General features: G+C 41.7%; 1 protein-coding gene across 6 annotated transcripts in view; it reads left to right on the top strand.

Moving 5' to 3' along the window:
• The window catches only part of VPS50 (VPS50 subunit of EARP/GARPII complex), a 198,629-nt gene that overhangs the window by 124,616 nt on the left and 57,498 nt on the right, over positions 1-16,515 (top strand). For all 6 annotated transcript variants that reach the window (XM_048838154.2, XM_048838156.2, XM_048838153.2 and 3 more), the window contains one exon: positions 3,247-3,353. In XM_048838154.2, coding sequence (XP_048694111.1) covers positions 3,247-3,353 — 107 coding nt within the window. The remainder of the gene's footprint in view (positions 1-3,246; positions 3,354-16,515) is intronic.

The following is a 16,515-nucleotide window of genomic DNA, read 5'->3' as shown; positions in this document are numbered from 1 at the left end:
GGAAAGATTTCTTTTGGGATGGGGTCCCCATTGAGTCTGGGTTGTAGTTTTTTGATGATATCGCATATGGGTTCCACTGTGGGATGGTAGGTGACCACTAGGGTTGTGTGGTCAGAGAGGGTTTTATTTAATAGAGTTCCACCACAACTTCAACAGCCACCACCACCCATCCATTAAACTCTCTCTGGAACACTCCCACACCAGCATCAACTTCCTGGACACCACAATCAGCTTCAGCATTGGATCCCTTCAGACAACCATATACAAGAAACCCAGTATACACCACACCGGCCTTCACATATGCACTAACCACCCAAAACACACCAAGACATTTGTTATCTATAGCCAGGCACTCAGATACTACAGAATATGTTCGGAGGAGAAAGTCCAGGATATACACCTTAGCACACTCAAAACTGCCTTCACCAAACAAGGACATTTCATCAAAGAAGTAGATTATTGTGAAAGTGGCCACCCAATATCCCAAGAGAACATACTTCAATACAGAAATAAAATGCAGCGATCTGTAACCCATTAATTCTCCTTTTTTTCCTACAACTACAGAGGTGTTAATGGGCCACTTCAACTTGAATGGTCCCTTATAATATGTGCTCATTACTATGCTAACCTGTCTGTTTGACCATGTATTTAGCTGTGACACCCTGAGTACATTTCCCAGACCTGAAGAAGAGTCCTTTGTAGAGTGAAAGCTTGTCTCTCACCAGTGGAAATTGGTCCAGTAAAACACATTGCCTCTCTTAGCATTATCTGAGAAAGAAACAATGAATGGATAGATTTAGAAAGAAGAGAAGGAAAGAAGAGAAGTACAGATTAATAGAGCATTATACATTAACTGAGGGCTTGATCCCACAGGTTTCCATGGAGGTAACTCCTGTTCAATCAATGATAATTGTGCAAAGACAGATGGCTGCAGTTGGATGCTCAGTTTCAATTTTGGACCAAACCAGTCAACTTTTAAGTGCTGTAGAATTCCTATGTATGTATTCAGTGAAATGCTTCCATAGATCAAATGTATCCATTTATAATTTCAAACACTTTAGTATCGCTTACTGTTTTTACTTGCAGGGAAAGTAATTTTCAGGTAAAATTAAAATATTCTTAGTGCAGTTTTACAAAAAAGATATATTCCTATATCATCCTTGAAACTAAGCAAGTGTGCAGAACAGAGGCAACAGGTTAAGGGGAATCAGACTAAGTAGCTGCATATACATCGAAATCAGGGGTTCTCAAACTGGGGGTCGGGACCCCGCTGGGGGTCGGGACCCCGCAGGGGGTCATGAGGTTATTATATGGGGGGGGGGTCGCGTGCTGTCAGCCTTCACCCCAAACCTCACTTTCCATCCAGCATGTCTAATGGTGTTAAATATATAAAAAAAGTGTTTTTAATTTATAAGGGGGTGTGATGGGTTGGATCACAGAAACCCCCTGGGAGCTGCCACCTGATGTGCCAAGACTACTACTGCCCCTGCTTTCCTGCCCAAACAGCTTGGGACTTCAGTGCCCTGCCTGTTTTGAGCCAGACCCACTAGCCTGCTGCAAACCCAGACCCAAGTCTGAACCACGTCTCCTAACAGCTGTAGGCTTAATTGAAAGCAGCTTACAGAAGTGTGCCTGTCTTTAACACTCAGATGCCCAACTTCCAGTGGGGTCCAAACCCTAAATAAATCTGTTTTACCCTGTATAAAGCTTATACAGGGTAGACTCATAAATTGTTTGCCCTCTATAACACTGATAGAGAGAGATGCACAGCTCTTTGCCCCCCCAAGTATTAATACATACTCTGGGTTAATAAGTAAAAAGTGATTTTATTAAATACAGAAAGTAGGATTTAAGTGGTTCCAAGTAGCAACAGACAAAACAAAATAAATTACCAAGCAAAATATAATAAAACACGCCAGTCTAAGTCTAGTACAGTAATAAAAACTGAATACAGATAAAATCTCGCCCTTAGAGGTGTTTCAATAAGTTTTTCACAGACTGGAGCTGGACACCTTCCTAGTCTGGGCACAATCCTTTCCCCTGGGTACAGCCCTTGTTCCAGCTCAGGTGGTAGCTAGGGGATTCCTCATGATGGCTGCCCGCCTTGTTCTGTTCCACTTATATATCTTTTGCATAAGGTGGGAATCCTTTGTCCCTCTGGGTTCCCACCCCTCCTTCTCAGTGGAAAAGCACCAGGTTAAAGATGGATTCCAGTTCAGATGACATGTGTCCTGTGAGACCCCAAGTCTTTATTCTTCCCAGCCTGACTCACAGGAAGGGCTGCCTGCAAACGGAGCCATCCACAGTCAATTGTCCTGGTTGATGGGAGCCATCAAGATTCCAAACCACCATTAATGGCCCACACTTTGCATAACTACAATAGGCCCTCAGAATTATATTTCATATTTCTAGTTTCAGATATAAGAATGATACATTTATATAAATAGGATGACCACACTCAGTAGATTATAAACTTTGTAATGATACCTTACAAGAGACCTTTTGCATGAAGCATATTTTAGTTACATTATATTCACACTCTATATATAGAGTGCGTCACAGGGGGGTCTCAGTCAGAGGCTTGCTATGTGAAAGGGGTCACCAGTACAAAAGTTTGAGAACCACTGATCTAAATGTATATTGGTTGTAAAATTCTTAATGCATTTTTCAGGAGTGACATATATTATTTTGACAGGTTTCAGAGTAGCAGCCGTGTTAGTCTGTATCCACAAAAAGAAAAGAAAAGTATTTGTGGCACCTTAGAGACTAACAAATTTATTTGAGCATAAGCTTTTGTGAGCTACAGCTCACTTCAGCGGATGCATGCAGTGGAAAATACAATAGTGGGATTTTATAGACACAGAGAACATGAAACAATGGGCATGGCAGATGAGGGGCTGTTTGAATTTGAGTGCTTTCATCATTTTCACTCAATTCTTCCCAGTTATAGTGCTTTTCATCTCGAGCTGTTTAATTCTCATCTTCTCCGTTTTACAAGTGATGCGAGAATCAGCTAGACTAGAAATCAAGAGTTCCTGTCTCTAGTCCTGTGTTCAGAAAACTAGACTAGGTCTCTCTTTCTAAACATGTCTACATGCCCTAATCCAGTTATATATTGGCATAAATATATCTGGCATAAGTACATGGCTAGACCTGAAATGCATGTTGTACAAGGTCATACTTTTTTTTCCAGTTACGTTTTTACACTGTTAGACATACCTGCGTAATTACTTTCTTTTAATTAAGTGTTTCTAGAGAAACCCTGAGGAGCAGGAAGCGATCAGATTATAATCTCAACAAGGTGAATGCACCCATCCTAACAAACACTACACTCAATGTAATAAGACTTGTTGGTAAGTAGAATGGTTTCATGGCTTTTCTCTATATATCTGAATATCATTGAAAATATATTGGTTGGATTTCAAAACATTTTAAAAATCCTTATAGTAGAAACCCTTACTCATTTTACCTTCCTTAGTCAATTTTACCTTCCTGAAAATGTTAATGCTTAAACTGACTTTTGGTCATAAGACAAATAATGTGACTCTTGTGGGATAGTATATGAATTTTGAATAAGATTAATCACATTCCTTCACATATGTTTGTATTGCCTATGTAATGGATTAATTATACAAAGTGTTGAGGGCATAAGGTCAACAGATATAAAAAGGGCATAGTAGAAATCTGTGCTTGTTACACAGGTATTCTGATGGATTTATTTTTTTATTTAAAAGCAACCTGGTTGCAAAATAGAGCTTGATTTATTTTTTTCTTCCTCTAATGCGCACACATGATCTATATTTACCTCATAATTTACCACTAAGAGAGATGTGAACTGTTGCTTGAAAGGCTAATTTTGACCATATAGGATCATAAAATGTAGGGCCTGAGGAGACTTTGAAGTCATCAAGTCCAGCCCCCTGCACTGTTGTAGGACCAGGTAAAGCTAGACCACCCCTGACAGGTGTGTATCCAACTTGTTTTTAAAACTTCTAGTGATAGAGATTCCACAACTTCCATTGGAGGTGTATTCTAGAGCTTAACTACCAGGTTAGAAAGCTTTTTCTAATATGTAATTTGTAATCCTTGCGGCAGATTAAGCCCATTACTACTTTTCCTACCTTCTGTGGACATGGAGAACAATTGATCAGTCTTCTCTTTATAACAGCTCTTAACATATTTTGAAGACTGTTATCAGGTCCCCCTTTGGTCATCTTTTCTCAAGACTAAGTATGCCCAGTTTTTTAAATCTTTCTTCATACGGGTCAGGTTTTCTAAACCCTTTATCATTTTTGTTTGTCTCCTCTGGACACTCTCCAATTTGTCCATATCTTTCTTAAAGTGTGGCACCTAGAACTGGACACAGTTCCCCAGCTGAGGCCTCACCAGTGCCAAGTAGAGTGGAGCAATTACATATGACACTCCTGTAAATATACCGCATGATATTAGCCTTTCTTGCAACTGCATCACATTGTTGACCCATGTTCAATTTGTGATCTACTATAACCTCCAGATCCTCTTCAGCAGTACTCCCATTTAGCCAGTTTTCCCCCATTTTGTAGCTGTGCATTTGATTTTTTTTCTTCCTATGTGTAGTATGTTGCACTTGTCTTTATTTAATTTCAGACCAATTGTTGAATTCAGACCAATTCTCCAATTTGTCAAGGTCATTTTGAATTGTAATCCTGTCCTCAAAAGCAACACTCCCAGCTTGGTGTCATCTGCAAATTTTATAAGCATACTATCCACTCCATTATGTAAGTCATTAATGTAAATATTGAGTAGTACTGGACCGAGGAAAAACCCCGTGGGACCCTGCTTGATAAGTCTCCCCAGTTTAACAGGGAACCCTTGATAACTACTCTTTGAGTATGGTCTTTCAACCATTTGTGCACCTACCTTTATAGTAATTTCATCTAGAGCACATTTCCTGAGTTTGATTCTGAGAATGGCATTGGGACTTCTTCAAAAGCCTTTACTAAAATCAAGATATATCATATCTACTGCTTCCCCATCATCTACTAGGCCAGTAACCATGCTGGTTATTCCTTATAACCCTATTATCCTCTAGATGCTTACAAATTGATTGTTTAATAATTTGTTCCTGTATCTTTTTAGATATTGATGTTAGGGCTGATAGGCCTCTGATTCTCTGGGTCCTCTTTGTTCCTCTTTTTAAAGATAGGTACTATGTTTGCCCTTCTCCTTTGTACTGGGATCTCAGCCATACTCCAGGAGTTCTCAAAGAAAATTGCTAATGGTTCTGAGTCTGCTTCAGCTAGTTCCTTAAGTACTCTAGGATGAATGTCATTAAGCCCTGCTGACCTGATTATATCTAACTTATCTAAATATTCTTGAACCTTTTCTTTTCCTATTTTGGCTTGCATTCCTTCCCCCTTGTTGTTAATTTCGATGGTGGTGAGTATCTGGTCACCATTAACCTTGTTAGTGAAGACTGAAGCAAAATAGGCATTAAACACCTCAGCTTTCTTGATGTCATCATTTATTAGCTCCTCTTTCCCGATAAGCAGAGGTCCTGTGCTTTCCTTTGTCTTTCTCTTGCTCCTAATCTATTTTAAACCCCACCTTTTTATTGCCTTTAATGTTCCTTGCTAGGTTTAGCCTTTCTGATTTTGTTCCTACATGCTTATGTTATTCTTTTATACTTCTTAGCAATTTGTCCATGTTTCTGTTTTATAGGATTCCTTTTTGATTTTCAGGTCATTAAAGAGCTCCTGATGGAACTATATTGGTTGAGCCCTACCAAATTCACAGTCCATTTTGACCAATTTCATGGCCAGAAGGTTTTTTAATTGGTCAATTTCATGTTTTTAGATGTTTACATGAGAAATTTCACAGTGTTGGATGTTGTAACTGTGGGGCTCCCAACCCAAAAGATGTCCGGAGGTGGGTCTGATCTCCTCCTCCCCCCCAAGCTGCCCTGCAAGGGAAGGATGGGATGAGTCCTGTCCCTCTCCAGTACCACAGGAACTCGCAGCTAGGAGCCCTCCAGTTGGGGCACTCCCAGCAGCAGGGGGAGAGCAGACCCTCCTCCACAAGCCTCCTCCAGCTGAAAGAACTTCCAGGGCTGCTGCCCAGCCCCAGAGCTTCCTGTAGTGGGAGAGGCACTCTGAGATGGCTCTCCCTCTCCAACCCAGCATGCACTTGCAGCTTGAAGTCCATCTGTCCTCTACCTTCCCTCCCCTCCTACCCCACCTGGGGCAGTCCCAGCAGCAGGGGGAGATCAGATTTCATGGGGAAGGGCTAATTTCACGATCCGTAACATGTTTTTCCTGGACGTGAAATTGATAGGGCCCTACATTTTGGCCTCGCTATTCTTCCTGTCTTTCCTTAGTATTGAGATACTTTGCAGTTGTGCCTTTAATATTGTCTCCTCGAGAAACTGCCAGCTGTCCTGAATTCCTTTTTCCTTTAGATTTTTTTCCCATGGGTCCTTACCTATCAGTTTTCTGTATTTGTTAAAGTCTGCTTTTTTGAAGTCCATTGTCCTTATTTTGCTGTTCTCACGCCTTCCTTTGAATCATGAAATCTCTCATTTCGTGATCTTTCACCCAAATTGCCTTCCACCTTCAAAGACACTACCAATTCCTCACTGTTTGTTACAATCAAGTCTAAAATGGCTGTCCCTCTGGTTACTTCCTTCCCTTTCTGGAACAAAAACATTGTCCCTAGTACATTCCAAGAACTTATTGGAAATTTTGTGTTTTGCCGTATTAGTTTTCCAACAGATGTCTGGGTTGAAGTCTTCCAGATCTTCTGTTTTGGATATTTTTGTTGTTTGTTTTAGAAATGCCTCATCCACCTTCTTTTCCTGATTTGGTGCTCTGTAATAGACCCCCATCACAATGTCAGCCCTGTTTTTTTACCCCTTTTATCATTGTGCAGAGAGACTCAGCTGGTCTGCCTCCAACCTCCTTCTGGACCTCAGAACAAGTGTTTATTTTCTTGATGTATAATGCAACACCTCCTCCCTTTTTACCCTGCCTGTCCTTCCTGAACAAACTATACCGTGCTCTACCAGTATTCCAGTCATGAGACTTATCCCACCAACGTCATAAAACATTTATTAATAGAAAAGTGTATTATTTTTCTCTCTGCGTCTACACAAAACCAACCAATTAATTATTATTCAAACTATTTCATCTTGGGCAAATCCTGGAAAATCTTAGCCCTGAAGGTGTAAGAAAAACAGCTGAAAATATCGATATAAATGGAAATATGTATTCAGCCTTAATTTTAGGGTATTAGTTCCCCCTTTAATAATAGTAAATGTAGCATACTTCATTACTTTTTAAAAGGAATACTATTAATATCAAGAGATAGCACTACAGTGATTTGCTACTTAATCTTAAGTGTGAAGTATGGGGAAATTTGGGAGTATATGCATATAATGTGGGATGTGGAATAGCAAAATGTGTACTACTGATGTATTACTAAAAAGAAAAGGAGTACTTGTGGCACCTTAGAGACTAACAAATTTATTTGAGGATAAGCTTTCCTGAGCTACAGCTGCTATAGCTCATGAAGCTTATGCTCAAATAAATTTTGTTAGTCTCTAAGGTGCCACAAGTACTCCTTTTCTTTTTGCGAATACAGACTAGCACGGCTGCTACTCTGAAACCTGATGTATTACTGTAAGACTGTTTTACAAAGATGTTTTTGGGACTTTGTTACAAATATTTTTTTTTGAGGGAAAGCTTTCCATAATATGGAAAATTGCTTTTGCTGTGGTAGAGGAATGCAGTTGAACTATTTTGTGTAGAAATTCATTTTTAATATGAATGCTTGCCAGTTTTCTCTCTCAAAATGTCATTAGGATTTTTACCATATAGACTTGGAAAATATGCTTGACAGTTTGATTTATGTTATGCACTGTTATGACTCATCTTCTAGGGAACTGATGTACAAACTAAGCACCTGTGAGTATGTATTGATCCAGTGGATGAGCCTCTGGACAATATCTGTGAACAAATTGCTAGTCACTTCAGGTGTCTGTTTGATTTGAAGAAAATTTAGAGTTAGGTCAACAAATCTGGCCTTAATTTACTGCACTTTAAGCCCCTCTCTCTTTTTTTCTTGTGAGTGTTTGGAGGTGTAGTCTGGATTTGCTCTTGTGGATTCCAGCCAAAGTCTTAAAGTTACATAAACTTTATTTTCATCATTCTTTGTTTTTTTTCCCTTCTGGAATTAGATTTAATTTGAATGGTTAAAACCATTAAGCAGTGTTTTATACAAATTCTGTAGCAGCTACCAAAGGCTGAACGTGTTTGGCTGTGTTAGTTGTTCCTTATATTTGTAACTATTTACTAAGATAAGAGAAGATCATGTGGCCAACAGCCTTGACCCTTTAGTTTTCTTCACTTTTTTCTTTTCGGGAACCATCTGTCCAAAGATAGGGTGACCAGATGTCCCGTTTTTAAAGGGACAGTCCCATATTTAAGTCCTCCTGCAGGTATCCTGACTTTTTCTTAAAAACGGGCAAATTGTCCCATATTTATTGTTTCCCCCTCATCAGTACTGGCGGGTTCTGTGGCTGGCCAGATCCCTGCTCGCCAGCCACCTGTCCACCAGCAGTGAGTGGGAGGGGGTCCAGTGGCTGGCAATAGGGTGGGTGTGCAAGGCTAGTGGCGAGGTGAAGATGCAGCGTGCGGGGCTGGCTGTTCCCCCTGCTGATCCGTCAGCACAGCCCCCTGCTGCGTGCCGGCTCTCGGCCAGCAGGACCCTGCCCCGTCATCCTGTTTCCGGCTGGCACTGGCTGCGAGCTGTGGTGGTTGGTGAGTGCAGGCAGTTGCCAGGTGGCAGCCAGTTACGTGTCTCCTGTGCTGCACACCCTTCGGCCCTTTACGTTCTTCCCCCTATGGCTGTCTTCTCCCTGCTTTTCCTCTTTGCCTCCCCTCCAGCCCCGCTGCTCCTCCATATCCCGCCCCAGTGGGGCACGTCCCGCTCCCAGCGCTGTGTGGAGAACCAGCCCGTGGTCAGAGTGTTCAGTTCACCAACAGCCTGGCAGGCAGGCTCCTTCGTTCCCCCACTGCCTCTTGCTGAGCTGGTGTCCTAGGAAAGCCCAAGACCCTCTGGTCCAGGGTGCTGGCCAGGAGGAGCCGAGCTGTGCAAGCACCAAAGCCCCGCACAGCGCTGGCATGGGGAAGCCTCTCCGCCGCTCAGCTAAGCTCCCAAGTGGTGGTGGTGGTGGGGAAACTATTTCCAGCCAGTTCACACCCCAAACCTGCAGACTCTACAGCATCCCCCCAAGGCAGGGGCTTAGCAGCCTCTTCACCCGCCCTCCCCCGCAGCCCCCAAGGAGTGTGGGGCTGCTCCGCCCCCTAGGCACCCTTCTCTGCTGAGCCACCTCTCTGGCCAGGTTTGCTGAAGCCCCAGGATTCAGGTTACTTGGGCCCTGGTGCACAATACATCCTTAGGGCTTAACCCTTCCTGACCACACTATAGCCAGGGGACAGGAGGCAGCTTGGTTTTGTTGGTGGCCAGCAGTGGCCTGGAGGTGCTAGCTGCCTTTTGACACGGAGCGGGCAGGAAGGGACAAGCTGCTTCCGGCTGCATGGAGGTAGGAAGAGATGAGCTCTGCAAAGACACAGGCCAGGTCATCCCTTCCCTCCCTCCCTCCTCCCCTGCAGCTGGAAGCAGCTCCCATCCCTTCCCTCCCGCACAATGCCAAAAGACTGCTGCTGGCCAAGTTCTGGTGTGAACCCTGGCAGAAATCGGGGTGGTGGTGACGACCCTGCACATGTTGCCTCAGGAAGACTCAGTGCCAGGTACCAAGAGAGGTGGGTCCGTCCCAGGGGACCTAGCCAGGCATGGAGGGCAGAGAGTGCTGGGGATGGTTGGTCAGTCTCCCCCTCCTGTGTGAGAGAGGTGTACGGGAATGTCTATGTGTCACCTCTCCTGGTGTGTGTGTGTGTGGGGGGGTAGAGGTATGTGTATTACCCCTCCCAGTGTGAACCCTAAAGCCTTACAGATAACAAAAGGAGGACTTGTGGCACCTTAGAGACTAAAATTTATTTGAGCATAAGCTTTCGTGTGCTACATTTCGGATGATGAAGTGAGCTGTAGCTCATGAAAGCTTATGCTCAAATAAATTTGTTAGTCTCTAAGGTGCCACAAGTACTCCTTTTCTTTTTGCGGATACAGACTAACATGGCTGTTACTCTGAAACAGATAAGAAGGTAAATAAAAAGAATCCAACTACGCAGCATTTCTTTTTAACATGGGCTCAGTCAACATGATGTTAATTTGAACGGTTTTGTATGTTTGATTGCCGTTGAACTCGCTTGAATGAGAGTAATTTTACGACGTGTCCCATATTCAGCATAGGGAATTATGGTCACCCTATCCAAAGATGTAAAAATAAAGTGTATTGCAAGCTTGGCAGTTCTGTGCCAGTGTACAGCACTATTGTGCAAGAGATCCAGATTTAATTCCAGAGAACTGAACTCTTGATTCCTAGCCAAGAATCTGGGAAAGGAAATGGGTCTCATCTTTTAACAACAGCCTCTCCAGGTAACTAAGGGTGTGGTTTTGTTTTTTTCCAAAGGGAATCTTAATCAGAATTTGGTGGGAAGGATAGTGGCCACAATGTGAAGCCTGAAAAAGGGAAGGTGGATGTAACAAAGCAATGTTATGGTGACATCCTGTGGGCTCTGGATGCATGGGACCAGCTAGGGAATGAAGAAGGTATTTGGATTAATGAGGAGTTTTGCAGAATTCACAATCCTAAATGGTTCATATTAATAAGGATTTCATAAACCAGGTGATTTAATTTAACTAGGTTAGGAAGAGAATCAAATTAATGCGGAACTTTTCTTCCCAAAGAATAGCAAATATATGAAATATGTGGCCATTTAAAATCACTGAAACAAACGGTGTCCTTTCTAGCAAATACAGGAGGTAAGAGGAATCCAGGGATAAATGTGAGGTGGGATTCAGGAGGTGAATTTCCCAAATGGACTGAGACAATTAGTCAGCCAACTTTTGGGGGGAGCCTTACAGATATAGAAATACTTGCTGGATGTGAGTGAATGTTTGTAACTCTCTTCATTTCATGTTTATCTTTTGTGCACAATATATTGTGGTGGAGGCTGAATGAATAAAACATAAACAAGGTATATTGTGAACAGAAACAGTATGAATTAAAGTAGGTTCTGGTAAACCAACCTACTTCATTTTGGATTTCAAACCAATTGTTCAAATCACGTGGTTTTCCCTCCGATTAATTAGTCAGTTTGCTTTTCATAGAGAAATTAAAAAGCAATCATTGTAAAACTTGATGTTCACAGGTTAAATTAATCTTTGGCCCACTCATGAACAGTATATGGTTTTCATTATTCAAAAGAATGTGAATCTTGGAAAATACAGTAATCCCAAATATGTGCGCACGCACGTACACACACAGCCCATGAATACAGCTAAGATTAGCTTTTGGAATGTTGACATACATTAAAAATACTGAAAATTCCTTACTAACCTATAGGTAATCATTGATTTTTTTCTGAAGATATATTGTAACCTTGACTGTGTCTCTCAAAGAGACTAACTTAGAGACTAGTATATAGTATTAGTTGTAGGAATCATTATTTTTGTTGATTCCACGCTTATTACTATCCAATTTGAACTTTGGAAAAATCAACACAAAACTCTAAACTGTTTCTTCCTCTGGGCTTCCTAGTGCCTCTGTTTTTCAGACTGAAAGCTTTTTTGGGAAGGAATGCCTTTATTTTATCTCATTCAGAAAACAGCCCTAACTAAGGAATCATTACCAGGTGTCCCTATGATAGAGTAGTGGCAAATAACAGCATTGTCAGAAGTAACAGGAATGGCGCCACATCATCTGTTGGAAGGATGGCATGTGGAATCTCAGCAGCAGAAAATTTGTAGTTGGAGGAATTAGATGATTGTATAGTTAAGAGTTTTTTCTGTGTTTCCCTCTCTCCTTCATATTGTCATGCTGGTGTCTAGTGTTCATCAAAAAGTCTGAGAGGAAGTGAGATGTTTGGAATTCTTGAATACCAAGGAAATGGTTTGCTGATGACCATAGCTATATTAGAGTCAAATACATTACCCTTTTATTTTTGGTGTTTTGAACATTTTGATATAAATTGGTACAGTAAACACTGTCTTGTATACATTATCATAGAATCATAGAATATCAGGGTTGGAAGGGACCTCAGGAGGTCATCTAGTCCAACCCCCTGCTCAAAGCAGGACCAATCCCCAATTAAATCATCCCAGCCAGGGCTTTGTCAAGCCTGACCTTAAAAACTTCTAAGGAAGGAGATTCTACCACCTCCCTAGGTAGCGCATTCCAGTGTTTCACCACCCTCCTAGTGAAAAAGTTTTTCCTAATATCCAACCTAAACCTTCCCCACTGCAACTTGAGACCATTACTCCTCGTTCTGTCATCTGCTACCATTGAGAACAGTCTAGAGCCATCCTCTTTGGAACCCCCTTTCAGGTAGTTGAAAGCAGCTATCAAATCCCCCCTCATTCTTCTCTTCTGCAGACTAAACAATCCCAGTTCCCTCAGCCTCTCCTCATAAGTCATGTGTTCCAGACCCCTAATCATTTTTGTTGCCCTTCGCTGGACTCTCTCCAATTTATCCACATCCTTCTTGTAGTGTGGGGCCCAAAACTGGACACAGTATGCCAGATGAGGCCTCACCAATGTCGAATAGAGGGGGACGATCACGTCCCTCGATCTGCTCGCTATGCCCCTACTTATACATCCCAAAATGCCGTTGGCCTTCTTGGCAACAAGGGCACACTGCTGGCTCATATCCAGCTTCTCGTCCACTGTCACCCCTAGGTCTTTTTCCGCAGAACTGCTGCCTAGCCATTCGGTCCCTAGTCTGTAGCTGTGCATTGGGTTCTTCCGTCCTAAGTGCAGGACCCTGCACTTATCCTATTGAACCTCATCAGATTTCTTTCGGCCCAATCCTCCAATTTGTCTAGGTCCCTCTGTATCCTATCCCTGCCCTCCAGCGTATCTACCACTCCTCCCAGTTTAGTATCATCCGCAAATTTGCTGAGAGTGCAATCCACACCATCCTCCAGATCATTTATGAAGATATTGAACAAAACTGTCCCCAGGACCGACCCCTGGGGCACTCCACTTGACGCCGGCTGCCAACTAGACATGGAGCCATTGATCACTACCCGTTGAGCCCGACAATCTAGCCAACTTTCTACCCACCTTATAGTGCATTCATCCAGCCCATACTTCTTTAACTTGCTGACAAGAATACTGTGGGAGACCATGTCAAAAGCTTTGCTAAATTCAAGAAACAATACATCCGCTGCTTTCCCTTCATCCACAGAACCAGTAATCTCATCATAGAAGGCGATTAGATTAGTCAGGCATGACCTTCCCTTGGTGAATCCATGCTGACTGTTCCTGATCACTTTCCTCTCATGTAAGTGCTTCAGGATTGATTCTTTGAGGACCTGCTCCATGATTTTTCCAGGGACTGAGGTGAGGCTGACTGGCCTGTAGTTCCCAGGATCCTCCTCCTTCCCTTTTTTAAAGATTGGCACTACATTAGCCTTTTCCAGTCATCCGGGACTTCCCCCGTTCGCCACGAGTTTTCAAAGATAATGGCCAATGGCTCTGCAATCACAGCCACCAGTTCCTTTAGCACTCTCGGATGCAACTCGTCCGGCCCCATGGACTTGTGCACGTCCAGATTTTCTAAATAGTCCCTAACCACCTCTTTCTCCACAGAGGGCTGGCCATCTATTCCCCATGTTGTGATGCCCAGCGCAGCAGTCTGGGAGCTGACCTTGTTCGTGAAGACAGAGGCAAAAAAAGCATTGAGTACATTAGCTTTTTCCACATCCTCTGTCACTAGGTTGCCTCCCTCATTCATTAAGGGGCCCACACTTTCCTTGGTTTTCTTCTTGTTGCCAACATACCTGAAGAAACCCTTCTTGTTACTCTTGACATCTCTCGCTAGCTGCAGCTCCAGGTGCGATTTGGCCCTCCTGATTTCATTCCTACATGCCCGAGCAATATTTTTATACTCTTCCCTGGTCATATGTCCAACCTTCCACTTCTTGTAAGCTTTTTTTTTCATTATAGTTGAGGGAAGCAAAGCAAATTTTGTAGTAGCTGTACTAACAAATCATTAAATGCTAGGGTTCATCAATCCAAATTAGATAGGGTATCTATCTGAGGGTTTCTAATCAGGCCCATTGCTGCGGAATCTAAGTGTGGTCTTTCACCTCCAAATATTTCAGAAATACGGGGAGATTATGCTTCTTGTACTGTTAATAAACTTTCCAGTAAACCCTTTTTTAACCAGATATCTGAACTTCACTTTAGTGCGTGTAGGTAACAATATTTCTATAGAAAAGATTTGCAAACTTGGCATCATTTTAGGGAAAGGAATGAGAAGGAAATGTTCTTGGAACATTTTGTAGTGTCAAGATTCTGAGTGATGTTGTGATAAAGAAATGTTCTTGGCATCTAAAGATTTTACAGGGACAAGACTTAAGGGGAAAGTGCAATGTATAGTCCATAGTCTCCTAAATACAGTCCTATACTTTTGCTGCCTTGTATATTTGTGCCAAGTATAATGAAATTTTGACAATCAAACCTTTCCAGAAAAGATGCATCTTTGTCACGTGCAGGCTACATATTGGTTTTGAAACATTGTGTTTTAGCACAACGGATGAGTGGAGAAATTCAGCCTTTAAAAAATACAGAGTATTCAGACTTCACTTCAGATGACATATGAGGATGATCCATTGCTTTGATGAGATGTCATCCCTTTGCATTGGGGTATAAGAAGTATAAAACACACATGGAAACTTGTCTAAATTTCCAGATCACACAATGTTATAATGTTTTGTGGTTTGCTATTTTCACTGATATAGATATATTTAAACTACTTGTCATTTTAGGCCAAAAAAGTCAGTATTAAATTAAAGTAATCAAATATGAAATAACTGAGTTCTAAATAATAAATATTAGGACATGTTCAAAGTTTTCAAAGAATAACAATACAATTTACACTAAATGTAAAAGAAAAAGTGTATTTATGCTGGGCAAAATCTCATAAATGTCTGATTCACAAATGTGCATCCGTTTCTTTATATGTATATACTAATTTAGTCTGATTACTACATTGCTCCAATTTCTTGCCAGTAGACTAATAAACTAGAGTAACACAGTAGTGAGCAGGCCCAAGTGGTATAATAGTCAGCAATAGAAACTGTGCTATTTAAAAATCTGGAAAGCAGGAATGTCAAATTAAAAGATATAATACAGTGATATTTCTCTAATTATACCTATCAGATATGTTTGGCTCTCATTGAATTGCACTAATAATTATGTTATCAGAAAAAATATGCTAGTTTTGTTGTTCTGCTGGTTCATTTTTCTCTCCACGAAGCAATCCCCTCTTTATCACAAAATATCAAAATACTTTGCTTGATGTTTTTTCTGCATTACATTGTTAACTTTCTAGGTATGTCTACTCTGCACACTTCTTACAGCTGTGTGCAGAGTACATACTTGGCTAGCCCCCCAACATGAGTATAAATAGCAATGTAGACGGTGAGACATTGCTTAGGTGAGTAGAGACATGCGTGATGCCTGTGGGTATGCACCCAGGTATATACCTTACATGGCTCCCCCATCGAAGTGTCGAGTCCTGCTGCCTCCCCCCGCCTTTCGCTGACACGTGGCTTGCACGCAGCTTGCTTTTCACTGTGGCTTGTAGCTAGACATACAGTATTCAACACAGATACTTATGTGCAGTGTAGACGTAGTCTATATAGGTTATGAAACAGTGTAATGCTGCTAACTTTAAGACAGAAAATTATATCAAAAACATGGTAATCTGAACATTTTTAGCCTAAGTATTTTCTAACATGCCACTATTTTAACAGATGTATATATTTTGCTGTTTTGATATATTATACTGAAATCTGACTTTCTTTGTCATTTAGTATAGAGAAGCTTTTCTGTTACAGTAATCAGAGTGCGCTTTCTGGACTCATCCTTTGTACTAGACATACTCTAATGGGAACATCAGCACAAACTCTCCTTCAACTTCAGCTTACCAGCATCCTACCTCCCCTGCTATCAGACATGAACGTGGCCACAGTGATCCTTACATCTGTGAGCACCACAGTCTTTTGTTGTGAGCACACAGTATTTAGGAGTGAATCCACAGATAAGAGAACTCCTGCTGGTGAAAAGGCTGTCTTCTGACAAATGTGTGGCAACAGGAGCGCATTGCTCCATACATGGTTCAATGCACTGGCTTCCCACTGAACATCAAATCAAGTTTAAAGTCCTCAGGCACTATTTAGTTCTTGGCAGGGTACAAGGAAAACAAGGCCTATGATTTTGTCCTTCACAGAGTAAGGGAGAGAAAAATAAGAATAGGAAGTTAGTCAGCTCTCTCGTGAGGGAAGGAATTGCATAGATCTTCAACTTTCTCTAACAGAGAACACTGATTTACATAATTTTGTAAAGAT

Source organism: Caretta caretta, chromosome 2 (genome assembly GCF_965140235.1).
Source record: "Caretta caretta isolate rCarCar2 chromosome 2, rCarCar1.hap1, whole genome shotgun sequence".
NCBI classification, from domain to species: Eukaryota; Metazoa; Chordata; order Testudines; family Cheloniidae; genus Caretta; species Caretta caretta.
Note: the sequence above shows the minus strand (reverse complement) of the source record. Positions and strands in the feature narration are given on the sequence as shown.